The sequence below is a fragment of the Grampus griseus genome (assembly GCF_964374135.1).
Source record: "Grampus griseus genome assembly, chromosome: 5".
NCBI lineage: Eukaryota > Metazoa > Chordata > Mammalia > Artiodactyla > Delphinidae > Grampus > Grampus griseus.
This window is the reverse complement of record NC_138998.1, coordinates 56422478-56445889: the sequence shown is the minus strand read 5'-3', so window position 1 is coordinate 56445889 and position 23412 is coordinate 56422478. Positions and strand designations below refer to the sequence as shown.

Genomic DNA, 23412 nt, shown 5'->3' with positions numbered 1-23412 from the left:
CCCAAATCCTCTGGCCCAGAGAGGGGGAGGGCCCAAATGGTGGGCTTGATGGTTGACTCATGGCTTTTGTGGAGTAGGAAGTGATCTTCAGCAACTCTGAGAGGAAAGAGTAAGCTGGGGACTCAGGGACGGTCTGAGGGACCAAGGGTGGGGATCAGAGATCCTGATGTACAGTGAAGGTCTGTGCACCTGGCGTCTCTTACCACCACACTCCTTCTGGCTTAGCTTGTGTGTTCCTGAATGGATGCATTGGGATTGCAATTCATAGCAATCACTCTAGGTTCTTCTTGAGAGGTAGGCTGTGAGCCTTGAGTGGAGTGTGTGTGTGTCAGGCACTTGTCGTAAGGGTGAGAAGGGAGTGGTCTGCTATTGGTGGACAGAGAGGCCAGTCAGTTACCAAGTGAAGGGGCACCAGGAAGAAAATCAAAGGGTAACAGGTTAAGTTACTCCTTCCCATTTACCATCATGACCCTATGTAAAAAGGAAGAAAAAACCAAGCATAGGCTGGGTCTGAGGTCAATCTCAGATGGCCAACTATGCCAGCTACTTCTAAGACATACCAGACCCAGACTTGTCCAGGACCCAAAATAAATCTGTCTGGACCTATCAGAACTTTTGAATTGGGACTAAAGGTAATTTAAAATAACGCACTTTTTTTGTTCACACCCTCTTAAAATGAATTTTTAAAGATTCTGCATGAGTATTTTCACTTAGGTGGAACTAGAATTATAAAATGGGAAGTCCCAGTAAAGGCGAGTGCAAATTCAAGTAGGGGGTCTTAGGGGCTCAGAAAGTACCCTATTTCTGAGGTTGAATCAAATACATAAAAATAGCAGAAAACCAATCATTTCTTCAAAGAGCATTACATACCAAATTGCAGGGGAATTTATTAGCACATCTAAATCTGAAAAAGAAGATTTATTATATATTTAAAGGCTGTTTCAAGTAGGAAGCAGAAGGAAAAAATTCTAGTTGGTATCAGTTCTTATTCCAAATTCCATCAGTTCATTAAAAACAAATAATTTACAAAGGAACTAGTCTATAACTCTAATAGAAAATTAATACAAATCATAAGTATATAAATATGTTTTTTTATTAAGTGATATTAATACAGCTGCAAGTAACAGTTAATAAATATGGCTCTATACATATGATGTTTATAGATGAGATCATGCTTACCTTCTTGCTAACACCCATGTTTTGGAAAATGTTAAGATAATACTACCTTTACTAAAAAACATGCAGCAAAAGTAGTCTACCTAACATTCTATCATCGTTTCGGTAAGCTACAATATAATAGTAATTTATGTTCATGATTTCGTGATATCGAAAGATCCCGCAAATGTCTTTTAGTTATCAAAGAAAGATAAAGTATCATTTGATACAGTTTTTTTAAACTTTGTTATAGTTTTAATGGTGAGTTATTTTATGACCCTTTGAGTCTTGAAAATTTGGGAAATCACATATGGTATAGAAATGAATTCTCTTAATCAGAACATACAATTAACCAGAAAAAATCCATCCTCTGAGCTTGCACTCTAACAGAAAATTTATGAAAAAGGAAACGTGGCCAGGGCAAAACATTTCCTCTTTTTATAAACCTTGAACTGCGTATGTCCTTCGCAAATTATACAGGGTCCCTTGGGCCTCAGAACTTTCCACAAGCGTTTAGGTCTCTACGGCGATGCACCGGCTGCTGAAGCAGAACCCAGGTGATAAGGCAGCGGCAGGCATCGGGCGACCACGGGGAGAAGGTCTGGCTGCAGAAAACCACTTAGGGCCTTGAGCCTTTTGGACGGACCGCCCTGCCTTGCCGGGAATCTGCAGAACCCCCAGACAGGCCAGCCCTAACCCCCCACCTCCCCAGGAGAGCAGGCGCCGCACACCACCAGCTGGCAGCTCTGGAGGCGCAGGTGCTTCCGATGGCTGCCTGCGCCGGGGACTGGTGGCTCCCTGGGACCCCACTTCTGTTGATGTTTAAACTTCACCCTTCTGGTGCCCTCAGAGGCTAGGGCTCAGGTGGAAGGAGTCCATTTTGCCCAGCCCCCTGGTCTCATGCAGCTGTTCAGCATCCCCATGCAAATTAAACTCCAGGGTGGCTGGAGACGCCAGGGGAGGTAAGTTACCACCAGAATCTCTCAGCTTTCATGGGCATCTCGCTGAACAAGTGGCTAGAAGAAGAGCGGCCATAAGGAGTTTGGAGGTTGAGTTTGGTCTTCATCCTCTGAGGGTGTCCACTTGTCATGCCTCCCAGGGCAGGGGACCTTGGAGGCTTCCCCAGCAGCACTGCTATCCAGGGGTTGCATCCTTTCTTGTTGGCTTCCTCATCTAGGCTGCAAGTTTTTGGAGGCTAGGTATCTTTTTAAACTCCTCTCTGGCTCCCCAGCAGTAGAACATGGCCCAGCACATAGTTGGTGCTCAACAAATGTCTGTTGGTTAAATGAAATTACTGCCAGCATTTGTCACATTGGTGAAATCTTCTTGGGTCTTGGAGTCACAGCCTAGGTTCAAATCCAGCTCCATCACTTAAATAGCTGTATGACTGTGGGCAAGTCACTTAGCCTCTCTCTGCCCCATCCTCTTGTCTGCTGATGGAGATAGTAATGGTCTCTGCGTGCCTTAGCATACTCTCTATGTACTACTTTCTATACTATTCCATTTCACATTTTAGCTGTGGTTATTAACCACCAGCCTCTACTATTTAAGGGGGAAGTGAGACAGGTTATCTTGAGGAGCAGGGGAATGCAAAGCAGAGGGGCTGTACTTCTGCCTGCCCCCAGGCGTGGGGCAGTGGGGCGTTGAGAAGTGGGCACCAACATGGAGAGAAGAGCAATGCCTGAGGGTGTTTGAGGAATGAGATATTAAAACTTGCCAGCTTACTCCTGGGAGGGTACATTTCACAGCTAAGTTCACTCTATCTGGAAACCTGGATGGTTTGTTAGTGGCTCAAGTGAAGCTGGGAGCTGAGAAAGTGGAAACAGTAAAGATCGTAATGGTCATCACATTGCCCACTCCCATTGTTCTTTAACTACACTCATGAGTCTTTATGTATTTGGGAGAAAGAATGCAGGAGAGTGAGAGGTAGAGGTTTGGACGGAGGTTGGGGCTGGAGGAAGAAGGAACAAATCGCAGAAAGAGATAGAGGCAAAAACATTTCTCTCCTACAAGTGAACTAATGCTTTTGTGAGAAGACAATCAAAGTGAGTCATTGTATGGCAGAAGATCAAATGACAAACATGCAAGGGAACAATTTTTAATGCCCCATTCATAACATAATTAACTAGCTAGCAGAGCAGTTGTGTTCTCCCCAAAGCAATACAGCATCCCATTTTCACTTCTGAAATGCACAGTTGGATCACCCATCTTGCCTCTTGCTGAACTACATGAACCATGTTGACTTTTCTCAACCTCCTTTGCTGTTTCAAAAGAATTTGTTAAATAATTTTGTAATTAAAAAATAGAAGGGTAAAAATAATTACCCAAATCTCTGCAACACAAATTACAGGGAAATATTTATTTAACATACCCAGCGCTTAGAAATTACATACACGTGTGAAATGAATGTCAGCTGAATTATCAAGCTTTCATCAACCGCAAAATCCTTCTAAGGAACACTCTGCCCAAGTTACAGTGTTGGAGGAAGAGGCTGCGGGCTTCCACAGGGATCACAGATGAACGTGTTCAAGCTCTTTGAAATTGAGTTTGCCTCACGCTAAGCCAGAAGGCACCTGTAGCAACTGCGGTAGTCAGGGCTGGTGGGAAAGTCAGTTCTGTCTGCAGGGGAGCAACAGGAAGGGATGGGTAATGCCTTGACTATAATAAAATGCCTCCAGGTAACACATTGGTTAGAAGTGAAGATTATTGCTGGCAAAGAGGAAGGAAAATGCTATTCACTCATCTCACTGGCTGGAGAATAAAATTAGATCACTCTTAAGCACTTTCAGGTCCTTTGATGAAAGGTGCTTGTAAATACCACAAACTTAATTACAGGACTGTTTATGAACTCAGAAAACTGGAAACAACCTAATATTCAACTGTAAGGAAATGGTTAAGGAAATTATGGTATATCCAATTCATAGAATATTATGTAGCCAACAGAAGGGTTACAAAGAATTGCTACCAACATGGGAAAGTGGTTATTATGTTAACTGAAAAATACAAGCTTAAAAAAAAAATATATCCAGTGTGTTCTCATTCTATTTAAAACAATATAGACGAGGGGAATAACCCAGTAAGTGAATAATAATTCTCTCTGAGAGGTAGAACTGTAGGTGATTTTTATTCTCTTCTCTAGACTTACCCATATTTTCAAAGTTTCATAAAGTGAGCATACAAAATAAGTTCATTACTGTTACAAATCCTTTGACATTTATTGATGCTTTCTTTATGGCTTAGTTTGTGGTTAGGTCTCAAATATTTCATGTATGTTTGAGAAGAATATATATTCTGTAGGGGACAATATTCTACCTTTATCATTTAGAAAAACCTTGTTAATTGCTTTGCTCAATTCTATTTCCTTACTGATTTGTCTGGTTGAGCTATCAATTACTGGGGGAGTATGTAAAAATATGTCAGTCTGATAGTGGATTTTGTCTATTTCTTCCTATCGTTCTGTCAGTGAGGCAATGCTATCAGGTACATATAAATTAGTATCATTATATCTTCCAGGTGAATTGAACCTTAAATCAATGTCATTACCTTCTTTACTTCTAATAATGCTTTTTAACCTTAACGTTCATATCACCTTTTCATAGACTTTGCCTAACAAATTTCAACCTTTCTGTATATCTGTGTGTTTTTTTAATTTTTTTAACATCTTTATTGGAGTATAATTGCTTTACAGTGTTGTGTTAGTTGTTGCTGTATAACAAACAGAATCAGCTATACATATACATATATCCCCACATCTCCTCCCTCTTGAATCTCCCTCTCACCCTCCGTATCCCACCCCTCTAGGTGGTCACAAAGCACCGAGCTGATCTCCCTGTGCTATGCGGCTGCTTCCCACTAGCTATCTATTTTACATTTGGTAGTGTATATATGTCAGTGCTACTCTCTCACTTCATCTCAGCTTACCCTTCCCCCTCCCCGTGTCCTCAAGTCCATTCTCTATGTCTGCGTCTTTATTCCTGTCCTGCCCTTAGGTTCTTCAGAACCATTTTTTTTCCAGATTCCATATATATATATGTTAGCATATGGTATTTGTTTTTCTCTTTCTGACTTCACTCTGTATGACAAACTCTAGGTCCATCCACCTCACTATAAATAACTCAGTTTCGCTTCTTTTTATGGCTGAGTAATATTCCACTGTATATATGTGCCACATCTTCTTTATCCATTCATCTGTCGATGGACACTTAGGTTGCTTCCATGTCCTGGCTATTGGAAATAGTGCTGCAATGAACATTGTGGTACATGACTCTTTTTGAATTATGGTTTTCTCAGGGTATATGCCCAGTAGTGGGATTGCTGGGTCATATGGTAGTTCTATTCTTATTTTTTTAAGGAACCTCCATACTGTTCTCCATAGTGGCTGCACCAATTCACATTCCCACCAACAGTGTAGGAGGCTTCCCTTTTCTCCACACCCTCTCCAGGATTTATTTTTTGTAGACTTTTTGATGATGGCCATTCTGACCAGTGTGAGGTGATACCTCATTGTAGTTTTGATTTGCATTTCTCTAATAATTAGTGATGTTGAGCATCCTTTCATGTGTTTGTTGGCAATCTGTATATCTTCTTTGGAGAAATGTCTGTTTAGGTCTTCTGCCCATTTTTGGATTGGGTTGTTGTTTTTTTTTGTTATTGAGCTGCATGAGCTGCTTGTATATTTTGGAGATCAATCCTTTGTCAGTTGCTTCAATTGCAGATATTTTCTCCCATTCTGAGGGTTGTTTTTTCATCTTGTGTATGATTTCCTTAGCTGTGCAAAAGCTTTTAAGTTTCATTAGGTCCCATTTGTTTATTTTTCTTTTTATTTCCCTTTCTCTAGGAGGTGGGTCAAAAAGGATCTTGTTGTGATTTATGTCATAGAGTGTTCTGCCTATGTTTTCCGCTAAGAGTTTGATAGTGTCTGGCCTTACATTTAGGTCTTTAATCCATTTTGAGTTTATTTTTGTGTATGGTGTTAAGGAGTTTTCTGATTTCATTCTTTTACATGTAGCTGTCCAGTTATCCCAGCACCACTTATTGAAGAGGCTGTCTTTTCTCCATTGTATATTTTTGCCTCCTTTATCAAAGATAAGGTGACCATATGTGCGTGGGTTTATCTCTGAGATTTCTATCCTGTTCCATTGATCTATATTTCTGTTTTTATGCCAGTACCATACTCTCTTGATTACTGTAGCTTTGTATTATAGTCTGAAGTCCGGGAGCCTGACTCTTCCAGCTCCGTTTCTCTTTCTCAAGATTTCTTTGGCTATTTGGGGGTCTTTTGTGTCTCACATACAAATTGTGAAATTTTCTGTTCTAGTTCTCTGAAAAATGCCATTGGTAGTTGATAGGGATTGCATTGAATCTGTAGATTGCTTTGGGTAGTATAGTCATTATCACAAAGTTGATTCTTCCAATCCAAGAGTATGGTATATCTCTTCATCTGTTCATGTCATCTTTCATTTCTTTCAACAGTGTCTTACAATTTTCTGCATATAGATCTTTTGTCTCCTTAGGTAGGTTTATTCCTAGGTATTTTATTCTTTTTGTTGCAGTGGTAAATGAGAGTGTTTCCTTAATTTCTCTTTCAGATTTTTCATCATTAGTGTATAGGAATGCAAGAGATTTCTGTGCATTAATTTTTTATCCTGCTACTTTACTAAATTCATTGACTAGTCCTAGTAGTTTTCTGGTGGCATCTTTAGGATTCTCTATGTATAGTATCATGTCATCTGCAAACAGTGACAGTTTTACTTCTTCTTTTCCAATTTGGATTCCTTTTATTTCTTTTTCTTCTCTGACTGCTGTGGCTAGAACTTCCAAAACTGTACTGAATAAGAGTGGTGAGAGTGAGCAACCTTGTCTTGTTCCTGATCTTAGTAGAAATTGTTTCAGTTTTTCACCATTGAGAACGATGTTGGCTGTGGGTTTGTCATATATGGCCTTTATTATGTTGAGGTAAGTTCCCTCTATGCCTACTTTCTGGAGGGTTTTTATCACAAATGGTTGTTAAATTTTATTGGAAGCTTTTTCTGCATCTATTGAGATGATCATATGGCTTTTCTCCTTCAGATTGTTAATATGGTTTATCACATTAATTGATTTGCATATATTGAAGAATCCTTGCATTCCTGGGATAAACCCCACTTGATCATGGTGTATGATCCTTTTAATGTGTTGTTGGATTCTGTTTTCTAGTGATTTGTTGAGGATTTTTGCATCTGTGTTCATCAGTGATATGGGCCTGTAGTTTTCTTTCTTTGTGACATCTTTGTCTGGTTTTGGTATCAGGGTGTTGGTGGCCTCGTAGAATGAGTTTGGGAGTGTTCCTCCCTCTGCTATATTTTGGAAGAGTTTGAGAAGGATAGGTGTTAGCTCTTCTCTAAATGATTGATAGTATTCGCCTGTGAAGCCATCTGGTCCTGGGCTTTTGTTTGTTGGAAGATTTTTAATCACAGTTTCAATTTCAGTGCTTGTGATTGGTCTGTTTTTATTTTCTATTTCTTCCTGGTTCAGTCTCAGAAGATTGTGCTTTTCTAAGAATCTGTCCATTTCTTCCAAGTTGTCCATTTTATTGGCATATAATTGCTTGTAGTAATCTCTTATGATTCTTTGTATTTCTGCAGTGTCAGTTGTTACTTCTCCTTTTTCATTTCTAATTCTGTTGATTTGATTCTTCCTCCCTTTTTTCTTAATGAGTCTGGCTAATGGTTTATCAATTTTGTTTATCTTCTCAAAGACCCAGCTTTTAGTTTTATTGATCTTTGCTATTGTTTCCTTTATTTCTTTTTCATTTATTTCTGATCTGATCTTTATTTCTTTCCTTCTGCTAACTTTGGGGGTTTTTTTTGTTCTTCTGCAGTAGTTATTTCCACTATTTTATTCTCCAGGTCACTTCTCCATTCTTCTGTGTCAGTTATTCTGCTATTGATTCCTTCTAGAGAATTTTTAATGTCATTTATTGTGTTGTTCATCATTGTTTGTTTGCTCCTTAGTTCTTCTAGGCCCTTGTTAAATATTTCTTGTATTTTCTCCATTGTATTTCCAAGTTTTTGGATCATCTTTACTATCATTACTCTGAATTCTTCTGCCTATTTCCTCTTCATTTGTTTGGTCTGGTGGGATTTTACCTTGCTCCTTCATCTGCTATATTTTTCTGTCTTCTCATTTTTTTTAACTTACTGTGTTTGGGGTGTCCTTTTCGCAGGCTGCAGGTTAGTAGTTCCCTTTGTTTTTGGTGTCTGCCCTCAGTGGCTACGGTTGGTTTAGTGGGTTGTGTAGGCTTTCTGGTGGAGGGGACTGGTGCATGTGTTCTGGTGGATAAGGCTGGATATTGTCTCTCTGGTGGACAGGACCGTCTCTGGTGGTGTGTTTATTATGATTTTAGGCAGGCTCTCTGCTAATGGGTGGAGTTGTGTTCCTGTCTTGCTAGTTGTTTGGCATGCGGTGTCCAGCACTGGAGCTTGCTGGTCATTGAGTGGAGCTGGGTCTTAGCATTGAGACAGAGATCTCTGGGAGAGCTTTCACTGTTTGATATTACGTGGGGCCAGGAGGTCTCTGGTGGTCCAGTGTCCTGAACTCGGCTCTCGCACCTCAGAGCCTCAGGCCTGACACCTGGCAAGAGCACCAAAACCCTGTCAGCCACACCTCCAGGTACGTGGGGAGTTTCTTGCCTTTTGGGAAGTCTGAAGTCTTCTGCCAGCATTCAGTAGGTATTCTGTAGGCGTTGTTCCACCTGTAGATGTATTTTTGATGTATTTATGGAGAGGAAGGTGATCTCCATGTCTTACTCCTCCACCATCTTGAAGATCCTCCCCATCTGTGTGTTTTAGATGTAAAAACGTATATTTAAATCCAGTCAGACAGTCTTTATCTTTTAACTGGATCATTTGATCCATTTAGATTTATTGTAATTACAGGTGTACTTAGATTTATTTTATCATATTTTTGTGCTTTCCATCTGTCCTGTCTTTTCCATGAGTTTTTCTTTTTCCCCTTCTCCCTTGCTTTCTTTTGGATTGATTTTTTCCCCCTTTCATTCTTTCTCTCTCTACTGGTTTGGAAGTTATATCACCTATTTGTACTCTTTTAGTGGATACTCCAACAATTTTAGCATGCAGACCTGAACTTATCAAAGTGAAATCAATATCTTTATCATCTCCTCAAAAAATATTAGTAATTTAGAACACAGTAACACTGTCACCTCCTATAAGGTACGTGCTCTTATAATGTATTTGTCTTTTCTTTTAACCCCACAAGATGACATCATCAACATCACCATTTTAATTTAAAAAATTTAAATATTTAACTATTGAAGTTTTATTATTATTGTTATTTTGTAAGGTTTGTATCTTTACTTACCACCTATTTACTCCTGTAATTGCACTTCATTTTTGACTAAATCTCAGCTCTTCTACCTGGATTGCTTTCCCTCTGCCTGCAGTAAATATTTGACCTTTTTCTTTAGTGAAGGTCTGTTGATGGCAAACTCAGCCTTGTGTGTGTCTGAAATGCCTTTATTTCATACTTATTCTTGAGAGACTTTTGCTGAGTATAGAGTTCTGTTTTCTCTCAGCATATTGACAATATTCTTGTCTTCTGGCTTCTTTTCTTGTTATAGAGAAGTAAGGTTTCAGCCTAATTGTCATTCCTTTGAAGTTAATCAGTCTTTTTCTCTGGCTGCTTTTAAGAATTTCTCTTGTCTTGGTGTCTGTGCAATATCTCTGTGATGTATATAGGTGTGGGTTTCATTTTATTTTATCCCACTTGGCTTCTGGAATCTGTGGACTGGGTCTTCAGCAATTCTGTAATTTTATTGTTTTTTTAAAAAATATTGCTTGGCTTTCTTCTCTTCTTTTTCTGGAATTCTGAACAGACTTTATGTTAGAACATTTCTATCTATCTTCCACTCTTCTTAACCTTTCTTCAATATTTTCCATTAAAGAAATCTCTGTATTATACTTTAGCTAAAGTATATTTAGCAATATACTTTATTTATTTTGCAGGTCCATCTATTTACTAATTATCTTTTCAGATGTATCTAATCCAACTGTTAAATCCATGCATTGATTTTTTTATTGAAGTATAATTGATTTACAATGTTTTAGGTATACAGCAAAGTGATTCACATATATATATATATGATATATATTATATATATATATTCTTTTTCAAATTCTTTTCCATTATAAGTTATTACAAGATATTGAATATAGTTCCCTGTGCTCTACAGTAGGTCCTTGTTGTCCACTGAGCTTTTTATGTCAATTGTTTCATTTTTCATATCTAGAAATTCTATTTGGTTCTTTTTAATATTGGCTTGGTCATGTTTTAGAGTCTTTTGCTCTTTCTGATATCCAATCCCTCCTTTATTTCTTCAAGCATATTGTAGATATATTTTTATATGTTGTCCAATATCTGAAGTATTTTTTTGGATCTGATTCTGTTGCTTTTTCTCACTCCAAGGTCCTTATTGTGTGCTTTATGACTTTAGAATGAGAGTACATACTCCTTGAAACTTTATAGGATTCCTTCGAGACCTAGGTTGAAGGTGATCTCCTCCAGAGAATTTATATCTTTGCTTCTGCCAGCTGCCAGAAGGCACTAACTACTTGAGATAAGATTAAGTGAAATTCTTAGCTTGAGGGTTTTAGATTTCCCAGGTGGTGTGAATTCTGGCTATAAACTCTCTTAAGGAACACCTTAAGGTTATGAAATCTCAGGGGAGATTATAGTTTTCCTCCTGTACTCAGTGTCAGGTTAGAGTAAGGTATTTTCCTTGCAGTCTCCTAGGGAGTTGTGTGTGGGAGGTGGCTACTTCCAATTCAGCCTTACACTGAGTACAAGGTCTTATGGGTCCCAGCTCTCGTGGAGAGCATTACCTCCCACACCTTGGATAGGCCCTGGGCATTGTCTCCTGTCCCTGTGTCTCCCCCCACCCCCAAACTGTGAGACTGAAGCTCAAGGTCACCAAGTTCTGCAAATGTCCTCAAGGTTAAAATTTACTCCAGTCTGCTTTCCCTTCTGGGTTCCTACTTTCACATAGTTTTTGTCCTTTGAGTATTTCAAACTCTTTTTTTAAGTTTTGACCAGAATTTTTATGTTTACAGTTAAAGTGGGTATCTAGTCCATTTTGCTGGAGAAATAGAAGACTATTATTATTACAATAATAAAAATATAGCTGTGTGGGCTTCCCTGGTGGTGCAGTGGTTAAGAATCCGCCTGCCAATGCAGGGGACATGCGTTCGATCCCTGGTCTGGGAAGATCCCACATGCTGCGGAGCAGCTAAGCCCGTGCGCCACAACTACTGAGCCTGCGCTCTAGAGCCCACCAGCCAGAACTACTGAGCCTGCGCACTATAACTACTGAAGTCTGTGCGCCTAGAGCCTGTGCTCTGCAGCAATGAGAAGCCTGCACACCGCAACGAAGAGTAGCCCCCCTCCCTGCAATTAGAGAAAGCCCACACGCAGCAACGAAGACCCAACACAGCCAAAAATAAAATAAAAATAAATTTTAAAAATATATAGCTGTGTATTCATTTTTAGCAATTATTTTGTATTATCTCTCCCTCCAAACATGAAATAACTTCTTCACAAGAGGTCTCTGAGGTTGTCAACTTTTCATGAAGCCTTGAAACAAAGTGGACAGAAATATTAGAAAGATAAAACATAGTCTATTTTACTACCAGGTCTGTCTTATTCCTAAATGAGATCAGAATTAAGTTATGTCAGTTATAACTGGGTATGTTAAATCATACAGTTATAACTGGGTATGTTAAATCAATATGTAAGAAATGGCAAAGAGGCCTCATAATAACCCTCTTTGTGGATTTGATGGATATCTGATGATAAACCGCCGGATACTTTACAGTGCAAAGCAACTAAAAGCCCAGTTTCAGAACACGAGGGAAATGCTGGATGTTGGGTATTGGGAACCTACAAAATATCCAAACCTTCCTTTAGGGCTAAAACTCTTAATCAAGCTATCATATTTGTTGAGAAACTATAAAATATACTGGCTTAACTTTCGTTACATTTTTTTTTTGCCTTCCCATTCTCTGAGGGTGGGATGATAGAAGGTAAAATATCAAAGGAGACTAAAAATCCCCAAACCAGGTCCTTGATTCCCAGAGTAGTATAACGACACTGTTACCATCTCCTGAGAGCAGTGCTTCCCAGACCAAGCTCCTGGAATACCCTGCATCGCCCGACATTCCCTTCGCTCTCTTTGGACTCGAAGATACTGCTAGGGAGAAAGGGAATTAGGGAGAGAAAGGGGGAAGGATGGAAGATAAACTATAAAATATGCTTTTGGAGGAAAACGATTCCCTTGACAGGGTTTTTGCTCACCTTCAGAATTTGGTAAGCTTTTTACACAGCTTGATGGACCCTGAATTTTTACCCTGCATTTGTTTGGCTTCAGATTTCGTTAAGCTTCTTAAAATAGAAGTACCTCCAGGACACAAATGCCTGCTGAACAGGGAATAGCAAATCAGTGACAGTGACCACAGGAAGTTGTGGGACTGTTGCAGATTGGAGAAGACACCCCTGTCCACAGGGGCAGCCTCTACTCGACTTGGCCAGCTGTTCATAGGCAGGAATGTGGACCTTGTGATGGTTTTTCAAAAGTAGAAATCAGGGCTTCCCTGGTGGCGCAGTGGTTAAGAATCCACCTGTCAATGCAGGGGACACGGGTTCAAGCCCTGGTCCGGGAAGATCCCACATGCTGCAGAGCAACTAAGCCCGTGCCCCACAACTATGGAGCCTGCGCTCTAGAGCCCGTGAGCCACAACTACTGAGCCCACGCGCTTAGAACCCGTGCTCTGCATCAAGAGAAGCCACCGCAATGAGAAGCTCGCTCACCGCAACGAAGAGTAGCCCCCGCTCGCCGCAACTAGACTGCGTGCAGCAATGAAGACCCAATGCAGCCAAAAATAAATAAATAAATTTATTTTTAAAAAAGTAGAAATCAGCATCTTTGTGAGAAATTTCATGATTTTTAAAGTGTTAGCAACGAATCCCACATTAAAAAAAAAAACCACACACACAGAAAAGGCCAAACAGAACACATCTGTGGGCTGGATAGTGTCCATGGGTCACCAGTTGGCAACCTTTGTTTTGGACTTTGATCCCTGGATGCCCCCTTGTGAAAGAATTTATCACCTCCTTTGCTAGAGCAGAACAGAGAGAGGGAGAGAAGAGGCGTAGGGCCACTTGTGTGGAGCTGTATGAGGACAGAGGAGAGGTGGGCGAGGGAGACGCCTGCAGGGAGGCCCTCACTGTTCTGAACGGACTGGGCCCTGGGCCAGAAAGCCATGTGGTGGATGTGCTGCCTTCTCAACAGCTGGATATGAAAGAACAAGTCAGATTCTACTTCAGGATGCTATTAATTCCAAATGTGAGCTTGCGGAGTCATTCTTTCCATATGGAATTCATAAAAGAATGTAAAAAACATTTTCAGGGGAAATATGCAATTTCCCTGGAAGATAAGTAAGTTTATAACACTATTTACATAAAATGAATGAAAGCTACTTATAGGTAATTCTTTCCTAGTCATTGATTAAACAGATCTCTAAAGACTTAACCCAGGCAACATTCCTTAGTTTTGTTACATGAAAAAAAATTTTTATAACACATCATCTTAGCTTGTTTAGATGGACTTTTAACCATGCTCTGAATGTAAGATCTCATTGTGTTGCATCAAGCCTGCTTACAACCCTCAGGTGGGCGGCAAATGGTATAATCCCTCCATCCCCCATGGGTTGGTAAATGTTCCCACTTTTTTTTTTAACATTTGTCAAAAAACGCTTTATGACTGAAATATGACAAATGGCACATATTTAAAGTGTGCCATTTGGTAAGTTTTGACATGTGTGTGTACCAGTGAAACCATCACACAATCAAGATAAAAAACATATCCATCACCTACTACCATGGAAGTTTCCTTGTGTCCTTTTGCATCTTCCTCCAACCCCCAGGTAACCGCTAATCTGCTTTCTGTCACTAAAGATAAGTTTGCATTTTCTAGAATTTTGTAGGAATGGAATCATACAGCGTGTCCTCTTTTGTTTGGCTTTTTTCACTCAGCGTAATTATTTTGAGGTTCATCATGAGTACTGTGTTTATCAGTTCTCTTGCTGAGTATTATTCCATTGTGTGAATGTAAGAGTTTATACTTGTTGATAAAAATTTGGGTTGTTTTCAGTTTTGGGCTCCTTACAAATGGGGTGCCATGAACGTTGGTGTACAAGTCTTTGTATGATCATACGCTTTCAGTTTGCTTGGTAAATAAATACGTAGGAATGGAACACCTGGGTCATATGGTCCCATATATGTTTAACTTTTTTAGGAAATACCAACTGTTTTCCAAGGTGGTTATACTGTTTCATATGCCCATCAGTAGTGTAGGAGAGTTCCAGTTCCTTCACATCATCTCTAACACTTGGTATTGTCTGTCTTTTTGGTTAAACCCATTCTAGTGGGGGTGAGATGGTATCTCCGTGTGGTTTTAATGTACAAGTTACTAATGAGCATCTTTTTATGTGCTTATTTGCTCTTTATATAACTTCTTTGAAGTGGCTGTTGAAATCGTTAACTGGATTGTGTGGCATTACTGAGTTTGAGAGTTCTTTATGTGTTCTGGATTCAAGTCCTTTATCAGATAAATGATTTCCCAGTATTTTCTTCCAGTCTGGGCTTGATTTTCATTCTTTTAACAGTGTCTTTTGAAGAGCAGAAATTTAAAATTTTGATGAAGTCCAATTTACCAGTTTGTTTTCTTTCAGATTGTGCTTGTGTGTTGTATCTAAGAAATATTTGCCTACACCAAGATCATAAAGGATTTGTTTTACGTTTTCTTCTAGAAATGTTAGAATTTAAACTTAGGCTTTTAAAAACAAATAGTTTATTTGTTTAATTTTTAAATTGAAGTATAATTGACCTACAACACTATGCTAGTTCCAGGTAGGTGTACAACATAGTGATTCAATATTTCTATATTCCACAGAATAATCACCACTGTTCCCAGTTCTTTATGAGCTTACTGAAATATCTCCTTCCCTCTTCCCACAAAGGACAGCCTTTTCTACCTTGGGGAGGAAGAGAAACATAGACTACAATGACAGAGAACCACCAGATGTGCACAGGAAGCTGCCATCCAGTGCTGCAGAGGACTGAGCCATGCTGCTAGGGTTTGCAATGATAGGCTTCTCTGTCCTAATGTTCTTCTTGCTTGGAATAACCATCCTAAAGCCCTTCATGCTCAGGTAAGAAACAGAGAGAGGAGACCTAGAATTTCCAGTTCAAATCAGGTGCAAGCACAGTGGTAGAGGAGGGGAGGGGAGGCTGGCTTTGGTTTCTCCAGAATCCCTGTTCCTCTCTCAGTGCTGGGAGGCAACTGGGTGTGGAGGAAGAGGTGGTAAGAAAGTGGAAGATACTCCTTTGCCACTCCCCTCCTCCAATCTCAAAATTCTTTCAACAATGGTCCACATATTAGATATTTCTGTAGGTAGTAAAGTCTTTCTTTAACATGTAGATATCCCAGGGAAGGGGATGAGCATGAGCTTTTGCATGAGCATAACAAAAGTTTTTTGAGTCTGAGTTTTTTGAGTTGCTAATAGCTACCTGGCACATAGTAGTTGCTCAATAAATATTAGTTTTCTTCCTTTTAAGTAGTTTCCTTAGTAAATACATGTAATAAGTTACCATTTATTAAATATATGTCAAATATATATTATATTTTATCCTATTTAAACCTATAGCAAGTCCATGATGGAAGTATTATTTTATTACTTAACTTTCATTTTATGAATGAGAAAGCTGAGGCTCAGAAAGGCCAAGTAGAATACCCAAGGTCATATAGCCAGTAAAGAATCTGCCTATTCATTCTGATATAAGACTCTTTGCCTCCTGATACTTAACTGAAGTTTGCTGCAGTGAGGAGGATGGGAGTGTTGATTAGGGTTGTAGAGGAGCTGTTTAATTTTGGAGACAGGCTCACACGACATGGGGTACTTTGGAGGAGGGTGGCACTGGGTAGGGGGTAAGCAAGGTATACCTCCCCTTTGGCTAGCCGAAGAGCAACAGAAGGCCCAGGGGGTAGGGGAAGAGGGAGGCCTAGGAGTTCAGTGAAGAAAAAGGTCATAGGAAAGGAACTGTATGGCCTGCTTTTGTTATTCTGATATCAGATTCATCTCCCACCACTCCTGAGTTACCATTGTTAGGGCAATAATATGGAGGTTATCCTCCACTATAGCACACAGTGCCACCATTGGAAGGATTCCAGGGGAATTGTCTCTCTGATATTAGCAGCAGGAGAATCTGTTCTGCTCCTGATCAACCAGTTTGCTTTTATTCAGTGGACACCAGGAATCTTTTATCTAGTTGTGTTTCCTTCATTGCTTTGGCTGCTAGGAAGCTCAGAGCCAAATTTGTGGCCCAGCTTTTATAACTATAGGGGATCTTATGGTCTGGAGGCTACATGTTTGTACCTTACTCTTGCCTTCATTCTAGCTTTCTACCTTCCTTTTCCTGTTACTCCGTTTTCCATCTATATATCTATATCTGCATTACATACATCTACATAAGTTCAATAAATGTGTGAGTGTGTGCATGTGTGTGCAGGTCAGATTATTTTTTTTAAATGTGATATATTTGGGAGATAGTTTGAAGTTACCTTCTGTAAGCTAGTACCAAACTGTTACTCATATTTAAAACTTACTTTTCTAAGCATTTCTGGAAATAGTTTGCTGGAAGTAATTAAGGGAATGTTTAAGAGTGGTGAGTTCTCATCTCTCTTGCCTTGTGATCTTGTGCCACCAGAGAATAGTTTTGCTTCATAAAAGATGAAGGTTTTGCTTCATAACAGTTGAGAGGCTTGGGTAGCTCATACCTATCCCCACTCCCTTATACCCTCATTTCTCAATCAAACGATGGAATTTGTCTATTTGTAGACAGATAGACACACAATACTATTGAAAGAACATGCTGAATGTTTCAGCCTTAAATACATTCCTGGTTCTACCTGAAAGCCTCTGGCCTGGCCCTTGTACATAGGAAAGAATATCCCACTCTCTATATTTGAGCTTCCTGAAATCCTCAAGGAAGGTTCAAATCAAACTCTGTTTGGCACTTGGTTAGGATTTAGAGAGTTTTAAGTTCTAACAGAGAAAGGCAGACAACTCTAAATACTTAAAGATGCCTGGTCTAAATAAGTAGAGAAATTAATTTTGTGAAAATCAGGCCAGTGCTAAACCTGTGAAGGAACCTTATTTTCCATTTTTGCATTTTCACTTGCCCAGTATTTTATTCCTCTAAGGCCATATCTAGTGATTTTTTTTTTTATGCCCTGGGCCTTGAGATCATATTAAAATGCAGTGTGTCTCAGTTTGTTATGTTAATAAAGAAAAATGATTACATACAGTCCAAGATCTTAATGAGAGTGCAGTCTGAACCTAGCTAAACAAGGCTTTTCAAACATTCTGGCTTTAGAATTTGCTAATCTAACTTCTTGTGTTTAAGGCGCAGGGAAGTAAACACAAAGGCTCACCTAGATGTGAGTGTGAGGATACATGAGGAGGTGGACCTGTGCATTCAATCGGAGCCTTTCCTCTCACTCTCGTTTACTTTATCTTGGACCTGTTCTCTAATTATTTTATACACAAGTGTCCTTTCTCTTCAACACCACCACAAAGTCTTCATGGGCAGGAATTTTGTCTGCCCCGTCTCATTGCACCTGTGACATTCTGTATATGCAGTGCATGTGTAAATTCTCAAGGAATGTTTAAAATTTAATTCAGTACAACACGTATTGAGCTTCTACTGTGTGAGAGGCATTGTGCTTTATGCTTTGAGGAACGTAAAGACGAATAGGATATAGTTCTTGACCTTAAGGAAATTACTAATAGTAAAAACATGGCAAGTTTTCTAATGAGAGATTCCTCATATGACTTGCATTTGCCTCTTTGGAAGTAGAGTGGAATTGTACCTTGTTACCACAACTTTCGGAGGCTATGTTGTCTAAGAGCCCTGTGGTTGGACTTCTTCCAAAGGCACATTTTCACCAGGACAAGCCAGTGGGTGCATCTTGAGATGATGAGGCAGGAGAGAGAAGATTTCTGAGTGTGAATCTTTGTGGTTACGGTATTTAGGATAATATTGCACAAAGTGTGGTTCTCCAGATACCTGCAACTTAAATACTATTAAATATACAGATTCATGGGCCTCAACTTGGATCAACTGAACCCGAATCCCTGGGAGTGAAGTCATAGAACCCATGTTTTAACAAATTCTTCATTCTAAGAAACCCACTCAGGTGATTCTGAAGTTTGAAAACCATTGATCTATAGTGAGAAATATGCAAGGAGGGTCTTAATTGAGATGGAACTTGGCACTTTGCTGCTGTTTGTCCCATTGCAAGCTTCTCCATGCTCCCAAATCATTAGATGCCTTCTGTAATCATCCTACATTGCTCTGAAATAGATGCCTTGGGTTACCACATTAGAAATATAGGACTAAATTTTCTAGGGGTGAAAATCATTTATTTTTTTCCAAATTGAAGCACTCAAGAGAGAAGAATCTAACTGCACTATCATCCACATGCACATCTTCGACGACTGGATGGACTGTCTTTCACCTGTGGTGTGGACTGCCAATGTCAGGGCAAGTACCCGTGTCTGCAGGTGTTTGTGAAGCTCACCCATTCAGGTCAGAAAGTGCTCCTACATTATAATGAAGAGGCTGTCCAGATAAATTCCAAGGTAGTGTAAAGTTCATGTAATGAAACAGTTCTAATTACAGCAACTTTTCCATGGCAGACTGTCCCTAGCAAGGTGCAGTAGCCATCTCTAGATAAATCTGTTTTCTTCCAGTGAACATTGTGACAATGACCCAATCAGGATAAATGAAGCTAAAAGCATTCTTGGAGGAAAAATGGGGTATATAGAAAAGAGAGGTCATATTGGTGTCTGGAATTTAAAGACTGGGCCAATGAACAGAATTATTCATCATTCTTATTTTTGGCAGTCTTATTTTTGGAGGTCCCATTTCCCATCATATCGAAAACGTTAAAATGTACTTACAGTCCACCTTAAATCAAACAAGTAATTTTTCTTATCAAAGAAATTTAAAGATTATCCTTTAAAGGATACTGAACAGGTTCATATGATTTAAAGGGTACATTTTCACATAACTATAAAAGTTGAGCTGTATTAGATTAGTTGACGTTTTACACTTTGTTGTGTTTACTTAAGCACTAATTTCAATCTGACGAGTTTGGTTTTCTGTTTTGGATGCAGTAATCTTTAAGGTCTCAAACAGTTTTGTGGGCCCTTGGCACAGTGTCGTGAGTGCTTGGTGGATATGGCGATAAACCTCAATGTCTTTATTCCCACATCCTGTTTAGCGCTCAGAAATGGCCATTTCACTGTTTGCCCTCCTGGCAACCCTTCCCCATGAGCTATGTATAGGTTTCATCACCTTCTGAGATTAAAACTCCTCATAGCTTCAGTCTGAAGCGATTTCAGAATTAAAGCTTTTGTTTAAGTGCTTGTTTTCAGAGACAGTGCCCTCACCTTTCTTCCTCCTCCATATTCCTAGTGCTTCTATACACCTAAGTGCTACTGGGATAGAAATGATTTGCTCGACAGTGCTCTGAACATAAAGGCATTCTTTGATCACAAAATGGGACCCCCTTTTCATGCTTCCACACTCCAGACAGCCGATCCGAAGATGTCATTCTCATAAAAAATATGACCAAATGGTTATCTTCCACTGTTTATTTTGGCCTTCATGACTGATAGATGGCGCCCTGATAGTTGGCATGGTGAGATTAACACAATACCTGTCCCTCTTACGTGAAAAATATAGCACTGCACTCAGAGACGAGGTAAGTGCAAAGTTCCTTACATGGCACAGCATCAATTTAAACTGTGGAGTGTTGGGAGGAGCAAAGGAAGGAGCAGAGAAATCTTAAGATGGTGGCCAAAGTCCAGGCCTTCAGATACCTGCAATTTCTGCACTTGAGGACCTAATTATGCCTGCTTGCAAACTAACTGCGTAGAAGCAAGGTATGACATTTCATGTGGGAAAGAAAAATCTCATTAAAAAGTCTCATTAGGTATTTATTTATTCTATAAATACATATAAATTCACCATCTTTTTTTTACTCCAAATCTCTCCACATCAGCCGGGAAGCATTTTTTGTTTCCACAGGGCAAAATGAGCTCACAGTCATTGTGCTTCATCTAATATCAGCTCTAGCTAGAACCTGTCATTGTGGAAATAAATGAGGAGGGTTTCTAAGCTATTGAGCACTGAACAGCCAGTCTAGTTCTATGCAACATAGTTCACATTAAAACATTTCTCAAGTCTTAGTGAAGAGCAGTTCATTCACTATAGAAGATAATAATCTGATAACTTCAGAAAATGTGGACCTACTGTTTTACCTCACCATCCATGAGAAAGGAGGAAAGCCGCTACCTAGGAAGTTCACTAAGCTTAGCCTTATTTGTACTTAACCTTGCCGTGTACCATGTGATTTTTCTTTGAGCGACAAGTTTTTCTAATTATGCTTTCCGTAAGCGCATTTTGTTCTTTGTGTACATTCTGGAGGGAGTGAGAGCTAGAAATGTGTTATGAAGTAGGGAGAAGCTGTACTGGATGGAATTTAACATTCATCTCAGGTAATCCGCATCATAGAAAAGTCCCACATGGATAGTCAACAATTGTCCGTACTTTAATTAATGAATCAACCATGGTTATTAAATACTGTCACAAGACTCTCCGAACAAGTGCTTTCCAGGTTAAGGTGAATATGAGTTGAAAACAGAGTTCGTTTTGAAACCAGTGTTCCTCAAAGTATCTTTACAATTTTAGTAAAAATGTTGTACATCATGGACAATATAAAGAATGACTTTTGAAACAACTTTTATACGTAGATGTAATCAAAACAGAAACTTTGACTCTAAGCCAATTTAATTATTTTTAGCAAATAAGTGCAAGTCACACATTATTAAATAAAATGAATAATAGAGCACTATTGACTTCACCAGCAGTGAACAATTTTGGTGTTTTCTCCTCTTTCTAGTGTGGAATAGTGGCGAGAACATGTATCTCAGAGTACAATTTTTTTGAATTTGTAGGCCATAATTACAACTTTTCAGATATGTATCCTTGGGCAATTCAGCTGAACTGTTTGAGCCACTCTTATCTATAAAATGGAGATGATCTCTTCTTTCATGAGGTTAGAGAAGAAACAAGGAAGAGTATGTAAAACACCTAGCTTAGTTTCTGGTACGTAGCAGAGGTGCTCAAAAATGTTTGTTAGTAGATAACAAAACTTTTGCTAAGTTTCAGTTTTCAGTCAGCCTTATCCCTCTTCTGGGTATATACCCAAAGGAAATGAAATCAGGATCTCCAAGAAATATCTGTATTCCCATGTTCACTGCAGCTCTAGTCACAAGAGCCAAGATATGGAAACAACCTAAGTGTCCATCAACAGATGAATAAATTGTGATATATGTATATATGTGTGTGTGTATATATATATATGTGTGTGTGTGTGTGTGTGTGTGTGTGTGTGTGTATAAATACATGCAATGGAATATTTTTCAGCCTTAAAAAGAGATCCTGCCATTTGCAACAACATGGATGAACCTGGAGGGCATTGTGCTAAGTAAAATAATTCAGACACAGAAAAGAAAAAACTGCATTTCACTTATATGTAGAATCTAAAAAAGTCAAATACATAGAAAGCAGAGAGCAGAATGCTGGTTACCAGGGGTGGGGAGGTGGGGGAAATTGGGGAGATGTTGGTTAAAGCGTACAAACTTTGTTATAAGATGAATAAATCTCGAGATCTAATGTACAGCATGATGACTATAGTTAATAATACTGTATGAATACTGGAAATTTGCTAAGAGAATAGAGTTTAGGTGCTCTCATCACGCACACACACAAAAGGTAACTATGTGAGGAGATGATACGTTAATTGGCTTGACTGTAGCAATCATTTCACTATGTATATCAAATCATCATATTGTAAACCTTAAGTATACACAATTCTTATTAAAAATAAATTCAAGCGGTCTTGGTACCTTTTGTTGGACAGCTGGGTATAGGGGCTGGGGTAGGGAGCTGCAGGAAAGGATTCCTCCCCACCTTCTCTTGGCTAAATATCATATGCATTTAAGGTCCAGAACATGATGTTTAAAAGGTCGTAATAAGTTATTTTGTATGCCAAAGACTTCCCCATAATAAAATATATGTATGCATACACACTTTAAATCATTCTGCAAATTGAGATTCTCTAGATTTCTTAAATTAAGGGCACATATCTATTCCATTTCTTAGTAAGTTTGACACCCATCTAACAATATGCAGTTCTTTGGATTTTTCTTCTAACAAATTCAAAACAGTCTGAAACCTGAAGTGCATGAAAGTGTGAAACCTAAAGTGTTTCAAATACTACAATTTTCCATTTATTTAGTGGCTACTTGGTCCATGTCAGGAAAGAGAGACATTATGCTTGAAGAACAAAGTCAGTTTACAACAATGTTAACTCAAAGTCACTCTAACCATTTGGAAAATAAACAAAATTTTAGCAATTATTTGCTGTGAATTGCTTAGAAGTACTAAATATCAATGCCCATGTGAATTACTGGTCCAAGAAAAGCCCAGACTTACCTTTTGCAAGGTTTATGATAGCTGAATGCAAAACCAGTTTGCTTCTAGCTGAACTTCACTTTTAGGTTCTAGTCATCAACTGACTTGGGAAAAAGTCTGTCCACACATACAAACACATTCATACATGTATGTGTACACATATATTTCTGCTTAAAATACAAGCACATAATTCTTCATGCTTAAAGGAAGTTAATATTTAAACAGGTATTTCTCTAATATTCATCACTTTACTGGGACAGAAAAATTGGCTTTTAAGGCATAATAGTTTCAGGTTTTTAGTCAACTATACTTAGTCATTATTGACAAGAACTCAAATTCAGCTAAATTTTGATTATTAGCAACACTGGTGTGCTGTTAAGTATTAAAAAGAAATGGCAAAATATAATTATCACAGTTTTTTGTTTAACATATAGTACACTAAGGATTGTTTGGACACAAGTCAAAGTAATATTTTTTTTTAATAAACAGCGTGACGTTACAGACTGCAAAGTTAAAGTAAAGCAGACATTGACAGTTTCTGATGAGCATAAACAGTAAGTGCAGTCACAGGCCAAACTTCTTGCCAGGAACAGCAAGACT

At 38.9% G+C, this 23412-nt stretch overlaps 1 protein-coding gene across 1 annotated transcript; it reads left to right on the top strand.

The window, feature by feature from the left end:
• Positions 1-2055: 2055 nt before the first annotated feature.
• On the top strand, positions 2056-23370 carry KCNMB3 (potassium calcium-activated channel subfamily M regulatory beta subunit 3; the record flags this gene model as incomplete). Its single annotated transcript, XM_082655670.1, is given in 6 exon segments — positions 2056-2117; positions 15225-15324; positions 15328-15416; positions 18711-18775; positions 18778-18908; positions 23302-23370. Coding segments are annotated over 6 exon segments (516 nt in total).
• Positions 23371-23412: the final 42 nt, after the last annotated feature.